At 39.5% G+C, this 18,681-nt stretch overlaps 1 protein-coding gene across 2 annotated transcripts in view; it reads right to left on the minus strand.

Annotated features, from left to right (window-relative positions):
• Nucleotides 1–1,579: 1,579 nt before the first annotated feature.
• GALNTL6 (polypeptide N-acetylgalactosaminyltransferase like 6) overlaps nucleotides 1,580–18,681 on the minus strand; it is a 440,839-nt gene continuing 423,737 nt past the window's right edge. Inside the window, exons 11-12 of one of the 2 annotated variants that reach the window (XM_068137080.1) lie at nucleotides 16,814–16,963; nucleotides 1,580–10,342 (exon numbers count right to left, since the gene is read on the minus strand). In XM_068137080.1, the coding sequence (XP_067993181.1) occupies nucleotides 10,175–10,342; nucleotides 16,814–16,963 (318 nt within the window). In that variant the 3' untranslated portion in view covers nucleotides 1,580–10,174. Of the gene's footprint in view, nucleotides 10,343–16,758; nucleotides 16,964–18,681 lie in introns of both variants that reach the window. The other variant, XM_068137081.1, reaches the window with a different exon arrangement.

Here is an 18,681-nt window from a genome sequence, read left to right on the forward strand (position 1 = left end):
CAAACTGCCCTCACTCTTCCCCATCCATGTGCATTGAAGAGGAAAAAGGAAGGCTAGGCAGGAGTCAAGTTGGGATGCTCCTCTGCTTCCAGACTGGCAGGAATATGTATGGCAACACAGCCTTGAAGTAAAAGAGTCGTCAAAGCAAAAACCCATGCAGCCTCTTTGTCCCTCTTCCCACACTGAAATGCTACATTTTGACATTGGTCATTAATAACTACTGTTTAACTCTACTGTCCATCCCTTCTCCCTGCTACCAAGGACAAGACAATGATTTCAGAATGAGATACCATCCCTCCTTCTTTCTTTTCTCCTTGCTTCAAGACTTACTACTCTCCTGATATGTCCATATCTTCAAATGCTCTTTATAGCTTTTCCCCTTCAAGGTTTGCACCTGATGTTGGAGGTAAATTGATACACACAATTCACATTGTGCTTTTCCCAGGCTGTGAATTTTAAACGATGCAAATGGGAAATGCCTCTATTGTTATGCTGTGCTTAACTTCAGGCTATGTAAAAAAACAATGCCTAATTTTTGGTTTTTTGGGGGGTGTATCTCTAAAGGTCTTTATTGTTCTCTTAATAATAATTTCTCTTTGCTCCTTCCTAGCTGTTCCCATGCCAAGGGTAGTGCCTGTAACTTTAATGACTCCGGCCTTGATAGGGCCTTGATAGGTGTGTTTGGGTTGTTTTGTTGGTTTGGTTTTTTCCACCCCCCACTCCCCCCGCTCATATTTTATTTAGTTGTTATTATCACCGTTTTAGTTTATGATGATCTGGAATGTTATTTACCAAGGTCTATTCAGTATTAACTGCCTGTAAGGAATTAGTCCCAAACAGTTTAGGCAGAAAATAACAGGATCTAATTGGGTTTTGTTCTTTTGGGTTGGGCACTTGACCCGTTTAAGCTCTCTAGATAAGGAACAGCTACATATTTTCAATGTATGCTTATAATTTTCTTATTTTTGCTACTTTTGACATTCATAGGTCTGCAGAAGCAGTGTTCACTTTGACTGTTCCCTGAGAGAGCTGCCTGAATAAATGAAAAGTAGATGGTTCTAGTTAAATCCTACCATAACTCTGTCATATTCATGGATGAACTTTCTTAGCTGTAGTGAGAAGAACCAGTGACACTGGGAATTTCTAGGTTGGGGTGGTTTTTGTGGTTTTTTTTTTGGTGTGGAAGGGGACACATCAATCTCTACTTACATGACTGTTTACTATAATCAATTTCTCACTATTTCAATGCTTCCTTACTTGTCACTTGAGGACTGTTACACATATGTGACTGGTTTGTCTTCACTTCTGCATTTGCCTCTTTTTAAGCGGCCATTCAGGATATGAGGTGTGGTATTGCTAGAGCTAGCAGTGCTCTCTGATGGACAAGAAAACTGTGGTTTCTCTTTCTGTTGATATTACACAGCTGGTGTGGCTGGGGCTGTGGAAACAGTGAGTGGCTGTATAGCCCTGGGCAGCCCTGCAGCTTGTTGGGCTTGTCCAGTCCTTCACCTACTTACAGCATGTTCTTTTAGCAGCAGTAGATGTACAACAAATTGAAACATTAATGCTGTAGCTTCTGAGAGGTATTTATTCATTCAGATCATGGTGATTTTTTTTTTTAAATGGTACTTCAGCAATCTTTCACTTTGTATTCTGTAATGTAATGCATCCAAATATAAAATAGGACAGGTGTACAATTTTTATTCCATAGTTCATCTTCTTAATTACAGTCCAGTAATTTACAGGCATATGCTCTCTGTAAATCCTTTAAGCATGTCTTGAATGAAAACATTATTTTAATGAATCAGTAAGTTGGTCAAAGTTTCTACAGCTCTTCTTTAATAACAACTAAGCCAACTATCTCAGGCTAGTCAGCACAGAAGTGGGTTTTCATTTTACTTATTATAATGTATATATTACTAATTATAGTCTATTATATAATATTTCAAATGCATACACCAGAAAGTATTTTCCCCATTTTTTCCCCAGAGAGCTATATTTCCTAAATTACAATAACCAAAGAATTTGATCTTGATTTTTGGAACATTAGACAACTCTGCCTTACTTGTTCATCAAACTCTAACTGCCTGTCAGCCCAGCTTGTCACTGGCTGCTTTGCCTACTGATACATTATCTAGGCATAGCTGCTTTAGCCAAGGGCTTGGACTAGATGATGTCCAGAGGTCCCTTCTAATCCTTACCGTTCTGTGATTGGCTAGAGATTACACAAAGCTGTCTCCAGCTCTTCCAGGCTCTTTGAAAAAAGTTAGTAATAGTTGAATTGCCAAGGAATGTTTTCTCCTGAATGTTATTTAATGAGTGAAGGCTGTAATTCCAGACTCTCAGAAAAGCAAGAAAAATGGCTATTTTGCAGGATACCTGCAGGAAAAGGTGTTTATTCACAGAGATGCCTGGAAAATACTCTGAGCATCAGAAAGGCTAGTTGCTAAATAAAAGTATCTCAGAGGCTCGGAAGGGACCATAAATTTATATTTTGCCCCTGAATGCTTGTTAAAACTGTGTTTATGTGCACTGCACTGCTGTGAAGTGTTAAGAGATGTGCAGTGGACCAGAGTGTCTGGAGAGGTGAGCAATACCAAGCTACTTCAGGCAACAGAGTCTGAGGTGGGAAAACTGCAGGTCAGGGCAAAGTCAGAAGGAACACCCTTTGCAGGCACAGCAACTACAGAGAATGGTCAAACCTCAGAGAACAGGTTGCATAACTGCAGTGCAGATTTGTATGGAAAAATGGCAGCCGAGCCCTGATGTGACATCTTTGTCCTTCCAAGGGTAGATTATCATAGCAAGTTTTGCTGTAGAGCAGCAGATGCAATTTGGAGGCTGGTATGACAGGAATAAAGGAAAATGAACTTTAGGAGGACTTCCTTTTCTTCGATATGAAATCCTTCTTCCTCGGCTGACAGTTCTTTTATCAGTGCATTTGTACATCTCTCACACTGGTACTCCCATTTCCCAGGAACTAGTTAAGTGAAGGGACAGGATACAACTTCTACCCATGTATTTTGCTTACAAATAAATTACTCTGGAGGTGTATAAAAACAAACAGGAATTAAACAAAATGGTTTTCTGCTGATGGAAAAGAACCTGATGTTTTACCTGCCATCTCTGCAAACACAGCTTTGATAATGATAATCATGGGGACATCTTTTTATACATATTAACTTTGTTGATATATTTAGATTCAAATAAACTCGAGCCCTGTACAGCTGAGATCAAAAGCTGCTGCACATTAGACAATCTCTGAGTTTTGTATAAAAAAGCCCCTCTGGCACTCTGCATCTTGACTAGAGGCTAACCTGTATCATGCAATCCTCAGAGATTGCACATCCATTTCAGATTCGAAACAATGCCTTCAGTTAAAGTTGTTATAACCCCCTGGTGGCTTATACACACCACATTTTAATATTATGCTAACTCAGACTCTTGTAATCTACATTAGCTCAGTAACAAATTAAAACCTGCTTTGCCAAAGTTAAGTTCAGCTCTTTCCAAACATTCATAAGAAGTGTATCTGCTGAATAAGGTGCTTCTGTTCTTACCTATTCCTGTCTCTGGGTAGCACTGAATTTTGAAGCTGGATGAGAAAGTAGGTCATTCATGTGATTTTCCCTCTCAAAGATGTTTGCCTCTCTCTGCTAGGAGATATAACTTCCATGGACAAAATCTGTAGTAAAACTGACCCATAAGGACATAACTTCTCCCTTCTTCTCAGGTGTCTTTCTCCTCCCCACCCCTCTGCTAGCACAAGCTGCAGCAAGTGAATACCACAGGCAGAAGGGCTTGTGGTTCTGCCAAGTGAAGATCAAACTAGCTTTTGTCACTGTCATCTTGAGGAAGTGATCTGCAACAGCACAAACACCCCTTGGCACAAACCTGAAAGGAAGGAAGAGGACCAACATTCTGACAGAATCCTGGAGATGGGGAGGCAGCAGAGGGGAAGAAACACCAAAAAGGAAAAGAATAAATAAAACAATAAAAAGAGGAGAATGCTGCAAGGAGTCACAAAGGCAGAGCCACACCATTCTTTTTTTTTTTTGTTTTGGAAGAGCTATATATGATATCTGAAGAGAAACATGCATTGCCTTGATCAAGGTAGGGCATAGGCAGAGCTACTTGGTACTACTCTGGGTTGACATTTCATGGAAAATTTAAGTAAATGCTTTTCTTCTTTCAAAAAAGCCTGAGAAATGTTAATGTGAGGTAAAACAGTGACCACAATGTTCTGCTTCTACACACCATCCACAAAGTATCCTCAGGAATGCACATACATACCTGTGGTGGAAATCTCAGCACTGACTTGGCATGTCCAGCAAAGATTTACTCTAGCTGCACTCGTGTATTTCACGATCAATATAATTTTGATCATACCATTATCTTTATTCTAAGTTTAAATCTTTTGCAGGAGTGGGTGGAACTGATTGCCTCTCAATTCCTGAATATTTGTGATGGAAATAAACACACAAGCCTGGTATGAAGAGGCTTCTAAAATTATCGGTGACTGTCCTTTGTAGGTCATACTTTCGTCAAACTCAGAATTAAACCTAGTTCCTGCTTGTTTCCTTTTGCCATCTATTTCCTTTCCTTTCTCAATTAAACTGCCAAATCCTAATCTCACCATTTGGCCTTTCACCTCCAGGCAAACTCATGATTCTTGATCTTCTTAATCTAGGATCATTACCATCAATCACTCCTTTAGGCAAGTGAAACTTTTTTTCACAGAGGGATGCCAAATGCCTACAGATCTTTCATAATGTTTTAGTTCTGGTGCCAGTTAGGGGTTTTGACTAAACTCTGCCTAGTGGTGTTTTGCATCAATGAGATGCTCCAAGATGATCAGGAGAAATTTGCTTGGGCTGTGATGCCTTCCATTTTCAGTCATTTACTGGGAGAGGTGAAGGATTAACTTAATTAAATCAGCTAAAGCTTTGAGAAAGCGTTAGGGGTGCTGCCAAGGTTAATGAGGTCTAAGGTTAACGAGGACTGAGTTGTCTTTTCCTATGTCTTAGTACCTTTTTGATAGTACCACTTACCAGAGTTGTCTAACAGCAGCTCCCTTCACATCCTTTCAACTGTCTGTTTATAGGCATCTCAACACCCTATTCATGTTCTTCTCTAACAGGGATCACTGTGACATTTTCTACATCTTCCACAGAACACCAGCTTTCCTGCTGGGCTGCTTTGCAAGGCTCATTCTCATTTGTATATTCTGTGAAGCTGGGCATCTACCACAGCGGCCACACAAAAGAAACTTCTCTTTGTTTATAATTAACCTGCTTGGCAGTGCTGTGGACTGGCATCTTTAGGCAACAGCAAATTCTTGTTGTTTGAACCCATGTCCTCATTGTTTCCCATTGTCTTAATTGTTTTCATAAGGGCCACTGTAGTGCCTACTGCACTACCAGGTCCCTTGAAAAAGACAACTTTGTAAATAGCTAAGACTCTTCAGGCATATCAGACTGCAATGTTTGAAAGTTGTTTTTTTCATGAAATGTTCTTGGAAAGGGATTTTTTTCCCTCTCTCTCAGCATGGTGAGGCTGTCCTTCTACTGTGTTAAATGACAGCACATCATTTTCAGAAGTCAAGAGCAGTACTACTAAGGAGTAGTACCTCTAGTACTAATGATACATTGAAAGAATAGAAACCCATCACAAGGAGTAGATGTGATTTTTGAAGGCTGCTGAAGCTTTGGAACTGTGATGTATTTTTCTGATCATATCTAGCTGAACTTTATATATATATATAAAGTTATATATATATTTACAAGTTTTTTAGATAGTTTTTAGAAGTATTTCCCCCCCTCTGTTTAGATTTTCTGTCCAGTGCATTCAGAATTATAACAAGGAAAGAGGGGAGTAACAGGAGACATAAGGACAGATTTTTGTATTATATGTGGTTAAAAAAACCCTGTCAGTAATTAACCATGTGGTTTAAAACCTCCTGCCAGTAATTAACTATGCAGATTCACTAAAATGTAATTTGAACTTTTTTTTTTTTTTGAGAAAGCAGTAAAGATGTAATAAATCATATTACTTATTAATCTAAAAATATCCAGTCAAGAGATGCTATTTTAGTACAAGAAATATAGCAGAATCTCTTGGTACCCAAGACATAATAGCCAGGTGTATTTCCTTAGTTGTTTTTGTTTGGTTTGTGTTTGTGCTTTCTTTGTTTGTTCAGATTTTGTTACCTTTTGGCTTAGACTTTCTAATTTTTTAAAGGTCTGTCAAAACTGTCTTTCAGATAGGGCAAGATCCTCAAGATATTATGTAGAAGCACTCTTGCACCCTTTTGCTTTTTCTAGGAGGACATATAGAACAGACTTAGAAAGGGGTTAAACAAACACATTAATGAATTTTACAGTATATATATATACATATATATATATATATATAATTCTGATCAGCTTTTTTGTTTTCAGGTGTTTTGAAATGGTTTCCCTAGCAGCCCTGATGGATCTGGATGGATTAAACCATTACTTTTTTTCTTTTTTTTCTTTTTAAATTGCACATCTGGAAAAACACTAGGCTAACAGCATTAAAGATTGATTCTCTCTTTAAACAGCTAATGGATATGCCCCTGGTGGCAGCCACATTGAAAGCCTCCTGGTACTGTCTTCCTTATACGCTCCATCCCTAATCTATCTGGGTATGTTAAAAGGGTTCCACTCGCTCAGTTCCCAGTAGAGGCTAGCAGTAAAAATGCAAATGAATTCTGATTATGATGCCTTCAAAAACAGCCAAACCCCAAAACCCCCTAAACCCCAACCAAACCCAAAGGAGACATCCATTCTTACAGTGGTGCAACCATCAAATCAATTTAGCTAAGCTATTTATATGTTTCTTCTGTGATCTTCTGTGGCATCCGATTTCAGTGAGGTCATGGAGATACTTATGCCTGGCAAATTGCCAGTAACAAAAGCTGTTAAGTGCTTGTCAGTTTCCTTACAAGCTTAGTCTGTCTTTATCATGAGGAAGATCTAATTCAGCAGCTACAGACCGTTTATTTGTAAACTGATAGCACCCAGGAAGGATGCATTGTATCATTACAACACCCATACTGTTGCAGAAATATTTGTTCTAAAGCAATTTCACTCTTCTAAAATAAGACAGTGCCCAGTGAAAATTGCTGTTTTGTCATGCCTCTTGCAACAAGGCTGCTCTCCAACACATGAAATGCTTTGTTTTATCAGCACCTCCTCTCCTTTAAGCCCTCTCCCCCAAGGCTTGGAAACACATATGATTTCAGAGTTGTATTTGCACTTGTTGTTCATTCCAGCTTTTCCTGTAGTAGTCCAGTAGTTATATTGAATGTTTGAAAGATCGGTCCATGAAATGAATACAAACCTTTCCTCTTCATCTACCTCTTTCCACTGGTCATAGATATATATGTATATATATACACACACATACACATGTGCAGGTACATGTTTCCATTACCACACTGTGGCAAGTTCTTATTAAACCTTTCTCAAGATATGGACCTCCATTTAACCTTTATATTTCCAGACTGTTCAACAGTTGCTCACTGTTGGCTCACAGTAAACTCCAATACATTTTTTCTTACACGTTGCTTATAAAACCATGTAGGTCTTACTGTGTTTGTCCAGAACACCCCAATGTTAATCAGGTGGATTGTTTTATGATGAGGACTGCTGGAACTTACAATTAGTGTCCAGCTATGGGTAAGGAAAGGTTTCCTTTGGCAGTGCAGGATGCTGTGCAGTACTAGTGAAGGTTGTGAAAAGCACAGGAATTCTTTGCACCACCAGCAGCCTAGCTCTCATTAGACATTTCAAAAATCAGACCACTGACATGCAGTCAGACCCTGAATGATATAACTCTATCAGTCTGTGCATAATATGAACTGTTTAGCTGGTTTAGCAATCTGCCTTTGCCTCTCTATTTTGGGCATACAGTGTTGCTTCCAAGACTTTGACAGTTTGGGGCCAGTTGCAATCAGCAACCTGAGGGCTCCATTTACATTTTATGCAGCCATTTTCTTTTATCAAATTCTTTTTCCTGATGTTCAGGCTGCAAATAAATGATGTTGCAAGCACTACACCTGGGAAGGCTGACAGTCTGCAGTGGTTGGTCTGGTTCTGTGTACTGAGAGCTAAACAAATCTCAAGTATTCTTATACAGTGGCCTTACTGCTTACAATCCCGAGTGCACCATATCTTCAAACGATATTTAAACGATACCTAAACAAGCTTATTTTTAAAAATAATAAAATATGAACTCTATGAACACATTTCTTCCAGGTTATTGGAAAGATCTCTTCACTTGCAGCAACTGCTCAATGTATGGATTAATTTTCCAAGTGCATGCATCCTGAATCCTACAGGATGTCATTCCCCTCCTAAAAAGTTCCTATGACCTACAGTTTAGGGTCTTAATCTACAGCTACAAGGTGCTGCCATAAAATGGCACATAGTTATTGGTACTAGAACCATCCTCTGGATGCAATCAATGCTCTTTGTGCATAAACACAGCTTAAGGAGCAATAAATACAACACAGTCATTCTACTCTCAAAACAAGGCAGATTGCACATCAGTATTTTGGTTAGCCAGCCTCTTCTCCAGCAATCAGAATAAGTAACTTAATTACAGATGGTATTTTTGGAATCTGAAAGCACTGTTACAACCACCTTCTAGAGAATGTGATCATCTGCATTTATGGTGCTTTCATCTGTAAATTCATCTTTGCAAGTAAAACCATGCCATGTACTTACTTGATACAAATTTATACTTGCTCTTACCTTGAAAAATCCCAAGCCTATCAGTTATGTTCCATACATTTGTGTTAACTGGTCACTGATGAAAAGAACCATAGGACCCCTAAAATGAGTTTTAGTGGTCTCTCATGCCAACAGCTTAATGGGTTGAGGAACACAATGGGCTGTAATGATCACCAGTGTGACAGAAGCCTGTCTAACTCTGAATTGTGCCTGTGCCAAAAAGTACAAAACATTGTAAATTTTAACTTGTTAGCACTTCTTGTTTCCTCTCTCATGAGATCTACAATACCATTTACTTGCTATCTCTGGGAAGTTCACATGATTTCCATTGTGGATTTCAAAAACTCTGAAACCACCCAACTAGTTTCATGTCAGTTTTTTTTTTCTCTGCTCCTATCTGTCAAGAGCACCACATGATCTCTGCAAGATCTTTGAGGCTGCACTGCAGGGAGTCAACACACCTTTCCATGATGGCAGTGTACCGATGGTAATTTGAGTAACCTAGCTGAACATGCAGTATCTAATTATTTCCTACTCTCCTAATTTATTTTTTGCCCCCCTAGCCCACTTTCAATTTAATTTATACTTTGCTGGGATTCTACCTTTAGAAGAGACAGCCAGTCCACAAGCCTTCCATTATGCTGCAGCTGCTGCTGTTATGTTTGTCACTAACCTCACCCTGCGTGACAATGGGATTTGAATCACAATTTCTACACATTTGCTTTACTTTTTTTTAATTCCCTGAAGGGGTGAAATGTGAGGGCAAAACTTTACAGTTTATTTCATGCTTCACTACAGTGTAATTCTAGATCCTAAGATCTCTGCCCTTTCTGTTTTGGTAATGAATGGAATGTAAAAGGTAGGTAGGTGAAATTAATTGCAACGGTTCTAAGGGTTAAACCTGCTTAACCCAACCTTTTATTAAGAGAATGTCAACAGAGCACATATTTTGTCTAGGGGGTGCTGGGACATCATTATTCTTCTATCGGCATCTATAGGATTTCTTCCTGTTCCTGTAGCCATCATGCACACCATATACCCATCCCAAACTACAGTGTCTGTTCTGAGCTACTCACTACAGCAGGATTTGACCTGAGAAACTCTAGAGTTTTGTTTTACTTTATTAACTTGGAGTACTTTTAAACAGTTTTTAAACAAAGTTTCTCCCTCGACCAGCAAGGGAATTTTCAGCCTGAAGCTCTCAAGCAGCATCCGGTGAGGCTCTTGGCCAAGTTCTTCAGATACTGTACATCCACAAGGACAGCCTGCTGGCTCTTGCTGTGGCATTTTTTAATCCTCAGAACAGATTTCATGGATCTAGGAAATTTAATTCCTGATTCCTCTGACCCAGATGCTGGCAAAAATGTAGTCTGCAGTCTGTATGAAATCAGGTGTGTTCATTTTTTTTTTTCTTTCTAGGAACTGGTCTTGCTGTTAAATTTTTCTAAAACAGTCATATTACTATGTTCAAAAATCCACTGTTGAGTTTCAGATAAAGGATCACATCTGTTCATGAAAATCTTCTTCTCAGCTGGGTTGCAATCTATGCAGCTGCTGCTTACCGGATGGAACAAAGTTTTGTCCTACAGGAATGAAAAAAAATAGAATTAAGTAGCAGATGCCAAGTCATTGACAGTGTCCTCATTTTATCTGTAAGTGGATTAACACAGCCCCATCTGAGGTGATTTTGTGGCCTCTGTGTGCTAACCTTGTGTAAACCACAGTTATTATTAGGAATCTGTAGAGAATAGACCCGTTTTCCCCCTTGGGTTATCATCCTTCATGAAACTGTGGATTCATGAAAGAATGAGGAGACATTTTCTAGTCTTCAACTAACCACCACATAAAATAATGAAGAAATAGAATATCTTTTAATAATCTTTGCATATCATACTCTTGCCTGGAACCGATTTAAACGCCTGAACCTGCAAACTGGTTGGGTTTTGTTTATTTTATTTATATATTATTTTTAACTTGTTTTCAATAGTTTCTGTCATGCTTCTGGTAGAAGAATCTGTGACTGTCTGGCTGGAAAATGGATATTCTTCAGCTTGATGACGATGCTAAAAATGTATTATTCACTGAAGTAGTGTGATGGACAGATGGGACACAGGACTGATTATCTCATTTATCACCCTATAAAATTCAGACTTTACCTATGGCCACTGAAATACACGTTCTTTCCTAATAAGAAGGAAATACTAGCACTGTTTTGGCTCCCTATGGTAATTTTTGGATGATAAACATTGATTAAATTGCTTTAAAAATTATAATTAGGCTGTTGTGTCATATTCATTGTACTTCACAAAACTGGAGTAAACTGCACCTAAGTTTACTATGAGTCTTTAGTAAAGCACGAACTACTCAGACGAGCAGCTAGTTGGGTTGGGTAGTTTGAATGTACTTAGTTTACATAGCAAAGTGCTTGAGAGAGAAGATACGTGAGTGATTAGATGGTTTGAATGTTTCCAGGGGCCAAACATTTACTCTATCTGTTGAAATAAAGTTCAGATTAATCTTTGTAAACCACATACAGGATTTTCCACTCCCAGGCAAACATGCCATGCCAGTATTTTAATACTAATCCAGGATGTGTCTACTTGCCAAGGTTGTGAGAGGAGGAAACAAGAAAAAAAAAAGCTACTTGTCAAATTGATTTAAAGCTCATGAAACTGCTCTGATACTAAGCAACAATCATACAGAAACTTCTCTTTCACAAGAGATACCCTATATTAAAAAAATAAGTAAAAAATAAACATAACACAGCAAACCAATGAGAAATAGTAGCTATTTAAAAATACTTTTGACAAAGCAAGGAGTTTGTTTTTTGAATTTAGTAAAGATGGAATGGATTGATTTTGGGTGTTGGCGAAGTACAATGCCCTTTTTTTATATTAACATGTGCAACAAAGAGCAAAGTCACAAGCAGCTCGTGCTTTGGCTGAGGGTGCTGCTGCTACATCTGTTTTTCGTAACCACTGTTTTTCACCTCCAGCATCAGCTCATCCACCAAAACAGTGAGTAAACACACACAAGACTGCAATTCAGAGGGATGCCTTCAAATCCAACAGGACTAACCCAAATGAGTAGGAACCTTTCCATCATGCTTTTTTCTCTACAAGGTGAGTAGGTAGGATATTTCAACTTACAAGATGCAGCTAACTGTGCTCTCACCTCCTAGGTGTGCTTGAAAGAACTCCCTAGCACCTTGTGGAGCCTGGCACCCAAGGCACCCATCTGCACCTTGCTAGCTCCTCCTGTCTTTCTGTGAGAGACTGAGTGACCCTGCCTGCTGTGGAGCCTTTGAGGAAGGAGGCATCTGGTTTTCCTTGCATTATAGCTGGTCATGAGGGTCAGCCAAGTTATTAAGAAGCCAAAGCTTGAATACTAGAAGCTTTAATAGGTTAGCTGGTACAAGGAGAAAGGAAACAGCTTCAGTACAAAAAACATGCTATGAAAAACACTTCAGTCTTTCTGAAGAGAGCTGGCTGTCTTTCTTTTCACAGAAATATCCAGGGGATGCAATTTTTGACTGAAGCATTGTTGGTGCTTTCTTTCAGAACGTCTGGTTATTAGGAGAAAAGAGTGTCTTTCACACAGTTACCACTCTGGAAAACTTCTGGCTGACTTTGCTATGTATAAAGGCCTATTAATTTATCATCTCAAGCTTGTACTGACCTAAGGTCAAAGCCTGCTGCTCTTACAGATTTCAATGGAAACAGGCTCAGGACTTCAAGGGGTAACAGTTGTATGCATACCAGAAAAGAACTTTCCAAAAGAAATACATTAATTCCTCTTCACACCAATATCAAAACCCACAAGAGCTCTTGTGGAGTCACTTCTGACATGAGAACTGCAGAGTTGTTTTTTGTGTTTTTTTTTTTTTTTCTGCATGAAGGCAAGCCTGAAGATTATTTGCAGAAGGAGAAACTTGTCCATAAGATAATGGGCCCTGACAGTTCAGGGGGTTGGTAATGAGACACAGAGCCTTTCATTTCTTCAAGGTCACTGTTATAACTATGGCCAAGGTCAATAGCAACTGGAAGTCATTATCAGCTGGTGGCTGTGGTAGTTTATCTGAAATTAGCTGGTAGCCCTAGTGTAGTTTCAGCAGGACAGATGTCGATATGATAAAAGCCACTATCACAATGACATGCCTTCAGTTGTCTGGGGAAATAATCTATGCACCTCACTGTATGAAGAGTGAACTCACTCTTACAGATTGTCCCTGAAGCTGTCAGGAGAGTATGAGCAAACCCTGCTGTTCTGGGCACAGTTTTTGACATTGTCAGTCTAGCATCTATCATAATCACCAGGTTCAGGGTAGAATTATTGTATAATGAAATTGATTTTGCACAATTGTTTCTTTTTAAAGACCTACTAAACCAGCCCTTCTCTTGGGTGCTTGTGCTCTACAAATAGCACTAATGGGACTAGGGCACATAAACTGAATCATGCTTTATCAGAACCAATGTATTACTTGTCAACCCAGAATAATGCACCACTGAAAACCAGGGGCGTATTCCTGCACTGGAAGGAATGGAAATTTGCAGGCAGTTTTTGACCTTTGGCTCTGCCATATTTAGGAATCTCAAAGAGAGTCAAGGAAATGGGTTCAGCTTGGAATGACACAATTCTCCCAAATCTCTAATTATTTCAGGTTATTTACATTTATCTATCTAAATTCTCATTGATGGGAACCCCATTGTGGTGTCAATATGCTTTTTTCTCCAGTATTAAACTAATTTTCTTTTATTCCCACAGAAGTGTTTACAGTAGTACTTGGATTCACTCTACTCCATTGCTTCTTACAGAGTTTTCTTAAAGGTATAGTTGGCTGTGGACCAATATTTTGGCTTGGTTTTTAAAAACCTGATAACTTAGTATCAGTGAGTTATTAGACTTTCAAATGCTCAGATGTAGTTTAAGCAGTATAGGAATAGGAAAAGTTTTTTGACTATGTTCATTAGTGGTAGTTTTGATATCATTCATGTGAGAAGAATCCAGTTTGCACACTCTCAAACTGCACTGCAATGAGAAACAAAATGAAGGTAATGGGATAACCTGGATTTTTTTTCAGAAGAGCACTCCTTACCCAAAGTAAATATTAATGTATTTTTCTTGCCACTAAAATATTTAAAGTGTTTTTATTTGCAAACATCCATATACAGGTTCTTAGGGTTTCTATGCAGGAAGAATACAGAATCTTAAAACTGCCTGGCTTCAAAATGTATTTGCAGCACTTTGTAATCACTTCACAGCTCTAGCATCTTCTTACCAGTGGCTTGAGAATGCAAATGATCATGAGAAGAGACTCAGAGGAACAAAAATATCTTCTAGTTTTATAGGAACAGTGTGACAGTTTTGTAAGAAATGCTTCATATTAAGCATCTTGTAAGAAATGGACAAGAGGATCATTTTTCCTAAAAATGGGAAGAATTATTGGCAGAATGGATACGTGACTGTTAGGAAGCTACAGCATCTGTACATGGTGCAGAGAACAGAACAAAGTTGCTGACCTGCTGGCTGGTTTTTAGAATAGAATAAACCAGGGTGGAACAGGCCTTCAAGATCATCGTGTCCAACCTACCATCCAACACCACCTAATCCACTAACCCATGGCACCAAGCACCCTATGAAGTCTCTGCCCAAACAGCTCCAATGATGGTGACTCCACCACTTCCCCGGGCAGCCCATTCCAATGGGCAATCACTCTCTCTGTGTAGAACTTCTTCCTAACATCCAGCCTAAACCTCCCCTGGCACAGCTTGAGACTGTGTCCTCTTGTTCTGGTGCTGGTTGCCTGGGAGAAGAGACTAACCTCTGCCTGTCTACAACCTCCCTTGAAGTAGTTGTAGAGAGCAATAAGGTCACCCCGAGTTTCCTCTTCTCCAGGCTAAGCAACCCCAGCTCCCTCAGCCTCTCCTCATAGGGCTTGTGTTCCAAACCTCTCACCAACTTTGTTGCCGTTCTCTGGACACGTTCCAGCAAGTCAACATCCTTCCTAAACTGAGGGGCCCAGAACTGGACACAGTACTCAAGGTGTGGCCTAACCAGTGAAGTGTACAGGGGGAAAATGACCTCCCTGCTCCTGCTGGCCACACTGTTCCTGATGCAGGCCAGGATGCCATTGGCCCCCTTGGCTGCCTGGGCACACTGCAGGCTCATGTTCAGCCCACTATCGACCAGTACAGACAGAGGCACTTCTTGCTTAACCAGACGACTATCATTTAGGGTACAATGTTAGCAGCATACCATCCTCTAGGTAAAGGTCTCTACTAGAGATGCAGTTAAATTAGTACACCACCTTTTTCTTGTATACAGGTGTGGGGTTTTTTGGGGGGGACACTATAAATCCTATTGCCAAAATGCTTTCAAAACTAGATAAGAATTACCTATTTCATTAGGATGTAGCAACAAAAGTCTCTAAAGTAAATCTGCCCTGTATCTGAGGAAAGAGACTATGCAAAACATTAAATAACAACTTGTTTATTTAGTCTGTAGCCAAACTAAACCCAAGCCTAAAGAAAACTGTGTATGCATAATTCTAATATTCCAATGTGGTTTCTTAATTTGAAGGGTTATGCAAACTGATCAGTTTGCTGTTCGGTTGGTATTACAGTTACGATTATGTCAGTGCTTTCATTCTCACAAAATGTTGTGGTGTTTCTTGCTGAAATGGAAATGCCTGCCTTGCACTGAGAATTTTTATATGAGTACTGTCAGCCTTCTGGAAATTAAAAATGAAGCTGTGCAGTGAATTTAATGGAACTCACACTGCATATTTTTTTAATGGCTCTTCTCCTTTTTTTTTTGGTTATCTGCTGTATTCTGTCCTCATCAAAGGTGATGAGCCTTATAGAGGGCAGCTCCAGTCCCGCATTTTGTCATATGGAATAGCTACATTAAACACTGATGAAGTGCTAAAGGTATGAAAGCTTTTTTCTTGCAGCTTGGGTAGGCAAAAAGATTAACTGGAAGGATTTTGAAGCAAGAAGGCATTATTATGGCATTATAAAGACAGATATACAGCAATACAGTCATGAAAATTTATATCCTCTAAACACTTCTGGAAAATCTTGTGGTGGATCCTCCAACTGCAACATAAAGAGGGTAAAAAGGCATAGGCTAATAAATGGGTATTCAGAAAAATGGTAGGGGCAATTTTATTTTTAATGATTCTGAATTAATTTTCTCCTATATTGAATTTTAAGCTAGGGAGCAGTACTGAGGTTTATCCAGCAAAGACCAATTCCTGATACTTTGGCCTCAGCTTAAGCAAGGTGATAGGCAAGGCACAGAGAGCAAAGTGAGGATATGTGAGAGGAATCCTCAGCACTTCAGAGAAATGTATGCCCTCATGTTGCATAGAATATAGAGTTTAATGGTGAAATCTTTCATCAAGGCAACTTGCTAATTAACCATTAAAAAAAATCTAACAGCAGCAACTTGGTAGTCTTGGTAGGATGTTTTGCCCCAAATGAGACTCTGACAGTTCCTACTTTGACCTCCTGTTTCCAGTTATTTATGAAAAAGGGCTGAAACTTAGCAGATCAGAGTAGTGTCTAAGCTGCTTATCTTTAGTTTATAAACTCCTGCCTTTGGGCTTACAGCAGTGCTTTTAATGTTGTATTGGTTTGGGGTTTTTTTAATGAGCTGTTTCTGCCACTTGTAATCTTTAAAATGCAGTAAAATAATAATATTTAACTTTTCAGAAGCATTTCTTGCTGCTGTCACATTGGATGAAACTATTTCAGACAGTGCCTCTGTTAAAATGACACAAGCATTGTGAAATTTCAGAGTGGTAAAGAAAAGCCTTTCAGGGAACAGATCCAGCACAGACACTCTCTGAGCTGGATAAGACTCATTTAAATTTGACCTGAAAAGCTGAGTGCTCAAAAGGAACATGCTCCAGAGAGATTACCACAAAATCAAATTGGAACAAGACAGGGTGGATTTGAAAACAAAACTGATGGGAAAACACAAGCCTGCACTGAACTGAACATAGGCTGAGGATAGCCTGAACCTCGGAGGTGCCCCACAGTGACTCCAACCTTCCTATAGCTCCAGTGCTGGTTTCCCTTCATCCCATGACAGTCATAGAGTGTGACAGGGCTGCTGTGCGAAATGGCGTCGAAGCAGAACTTTCTGGTGTGAAGTGGCTCTCCGGGGCGGATGTCTTCTCTCCAACCGAAGGTGAAGAGCTAGAAAATGAATCAGGCAACAGAACGACATATTATTAGTGAAAAATGTTTAAAACCACACACACAGCTTGATACACATTTCGCTACTCCACACATCCCAGCTGATGGTTAAACAAGATCCTGCCTGTGTAAGATTCAGTGATGCCAGTTGTGGAATATACCCCCGGAAGTCAGAAACCTTATGGCAGAGATGAAAACCATCTCTGGTGATGCAGTGCTGTGGAGAGGAGAGGTGATACGCTGTATTAAAGCCTTTTGTGACCTCAGTTAAAGCAGCACTTGCATGCATTAGGACTACAGCTACCTAGGACTCTGAAGGCCTCTGCTAGTGATAATAATCTAGCTCTCATTTGAGTCTGAAGAAGCTATATAGAGAGATCCTCCTGTCACAGAAAGTTTCTCATGTTTAATGAACAGTTTACTTCTGTTTATGTGGAACACTGTTACCATATCCTCTCTTGACTGTCTTTTTCCTCCCCAAACAACACACATTAAATGATCTTAAATCTTTTTACTATGAAACCTGTGAGCTACAGACATCTTGTTAAAGCTCTTATTCTTGCTGTCTGAAAGGAACTGTGGAGGCTCACAGTTAACAGAGGAATCCTTCTCAATTAGACACCATCTGTCTGACATAATGCTATGACACTGCAGTCTTTCAATCATCAGAGCAAAGTGGCAGGTCTGACAGCATCAAATTTAAAGATGCAGAGTGCATTTTCCTTTCCCAAGGACCAATCCTTGCAGAAAACAGGTTGCAGGCTGTAAATGACTACCTAGAAGCTCTGCTGAGAGTTGTGAGGTTTTTGAATTTCCATTTTTCCATTAGTGTCAGTACTATTTGGCTTTCTCCAGAACTTTTGATTTTCCACAGTATAAACAGGAATTTAACATTGGGAAAGTGACACTCTCTTTAAACGAGCAAACTTTGCTAGTGGAAACTCTTTAGCTGTGCCGGTTCATGCAGAACTGCATGCAGCTCGTTATCCAGAGAAGCAGCTCCTGCGATTGTGCTCAGACTGCCTTCAGCACCACAGCTGCCTCATCTCAGGGTCCTTTGGGTCTTTATCTAGTACCCTGCTCCCTGCAGTGTGTACATTCCCTGATAGAACCAGTATCTACAAATCCAAGCACAGTGACTTGTGGGTCTGACCCTGAATACTTTCACTGTGGGTCCCAGGTTTTAACCCTTTCACTGCGATAACTATCTTCTTTCCATGGTCTTCCTAATAGACATCTTTTAGAAAGCTGCATCTTCAATGCTGTGCCATCATCCAAATGCCACAATTGAGAGATGTTACTATTTCCTTTGGCCTGTAGACACAAAATACAAGCATATATCTGAAAATCTGCTTTTTTTGTTGTTGTGTATCTTATTGTAAGACCTTGCTCTCTCTCTTAGCTGCTGCTCTCTGTTTACTTCTGTATAATAGGTTTTCTAGACAGCAATTCCTTAATCTGCCCTGTGTCCTGTTTATTTCTTCTTTCTCCCTGACAGCACTTTACATTTATCTGCAGTGAAATGCAGGGGACAGCTTTAACTTCATTTTGAAAGCAATTTCTGCTTCCCAAAAGGCTAAGTGTCTTTTTCCATTTTTATTCCTGTTTCTCGGAAGCAGCATCATGGAATCTCTACACAGGTAACTTATCATTGCACAAGTGAAGACTGATTTGCTACAGAAAAAAGCCATGCTGATGTTTCTTTAGAAAAAGCCTGA

Source organism: Melanerpes formicivorus, unplaced genomic scaffold, assembly GCF_026170545.1.
Source record: "Melanerpes formicivorus ecotype bairdi unplaced genomic scaffold, bMelFor1.0.p_v2 SCAF_4, whole genome shotgun sequence".
NCBI lineage: Eukaryota > Metazoa > Chordata > Aves > Piciformes > Picidae > Melanerpes > Melanerpes formicivorus.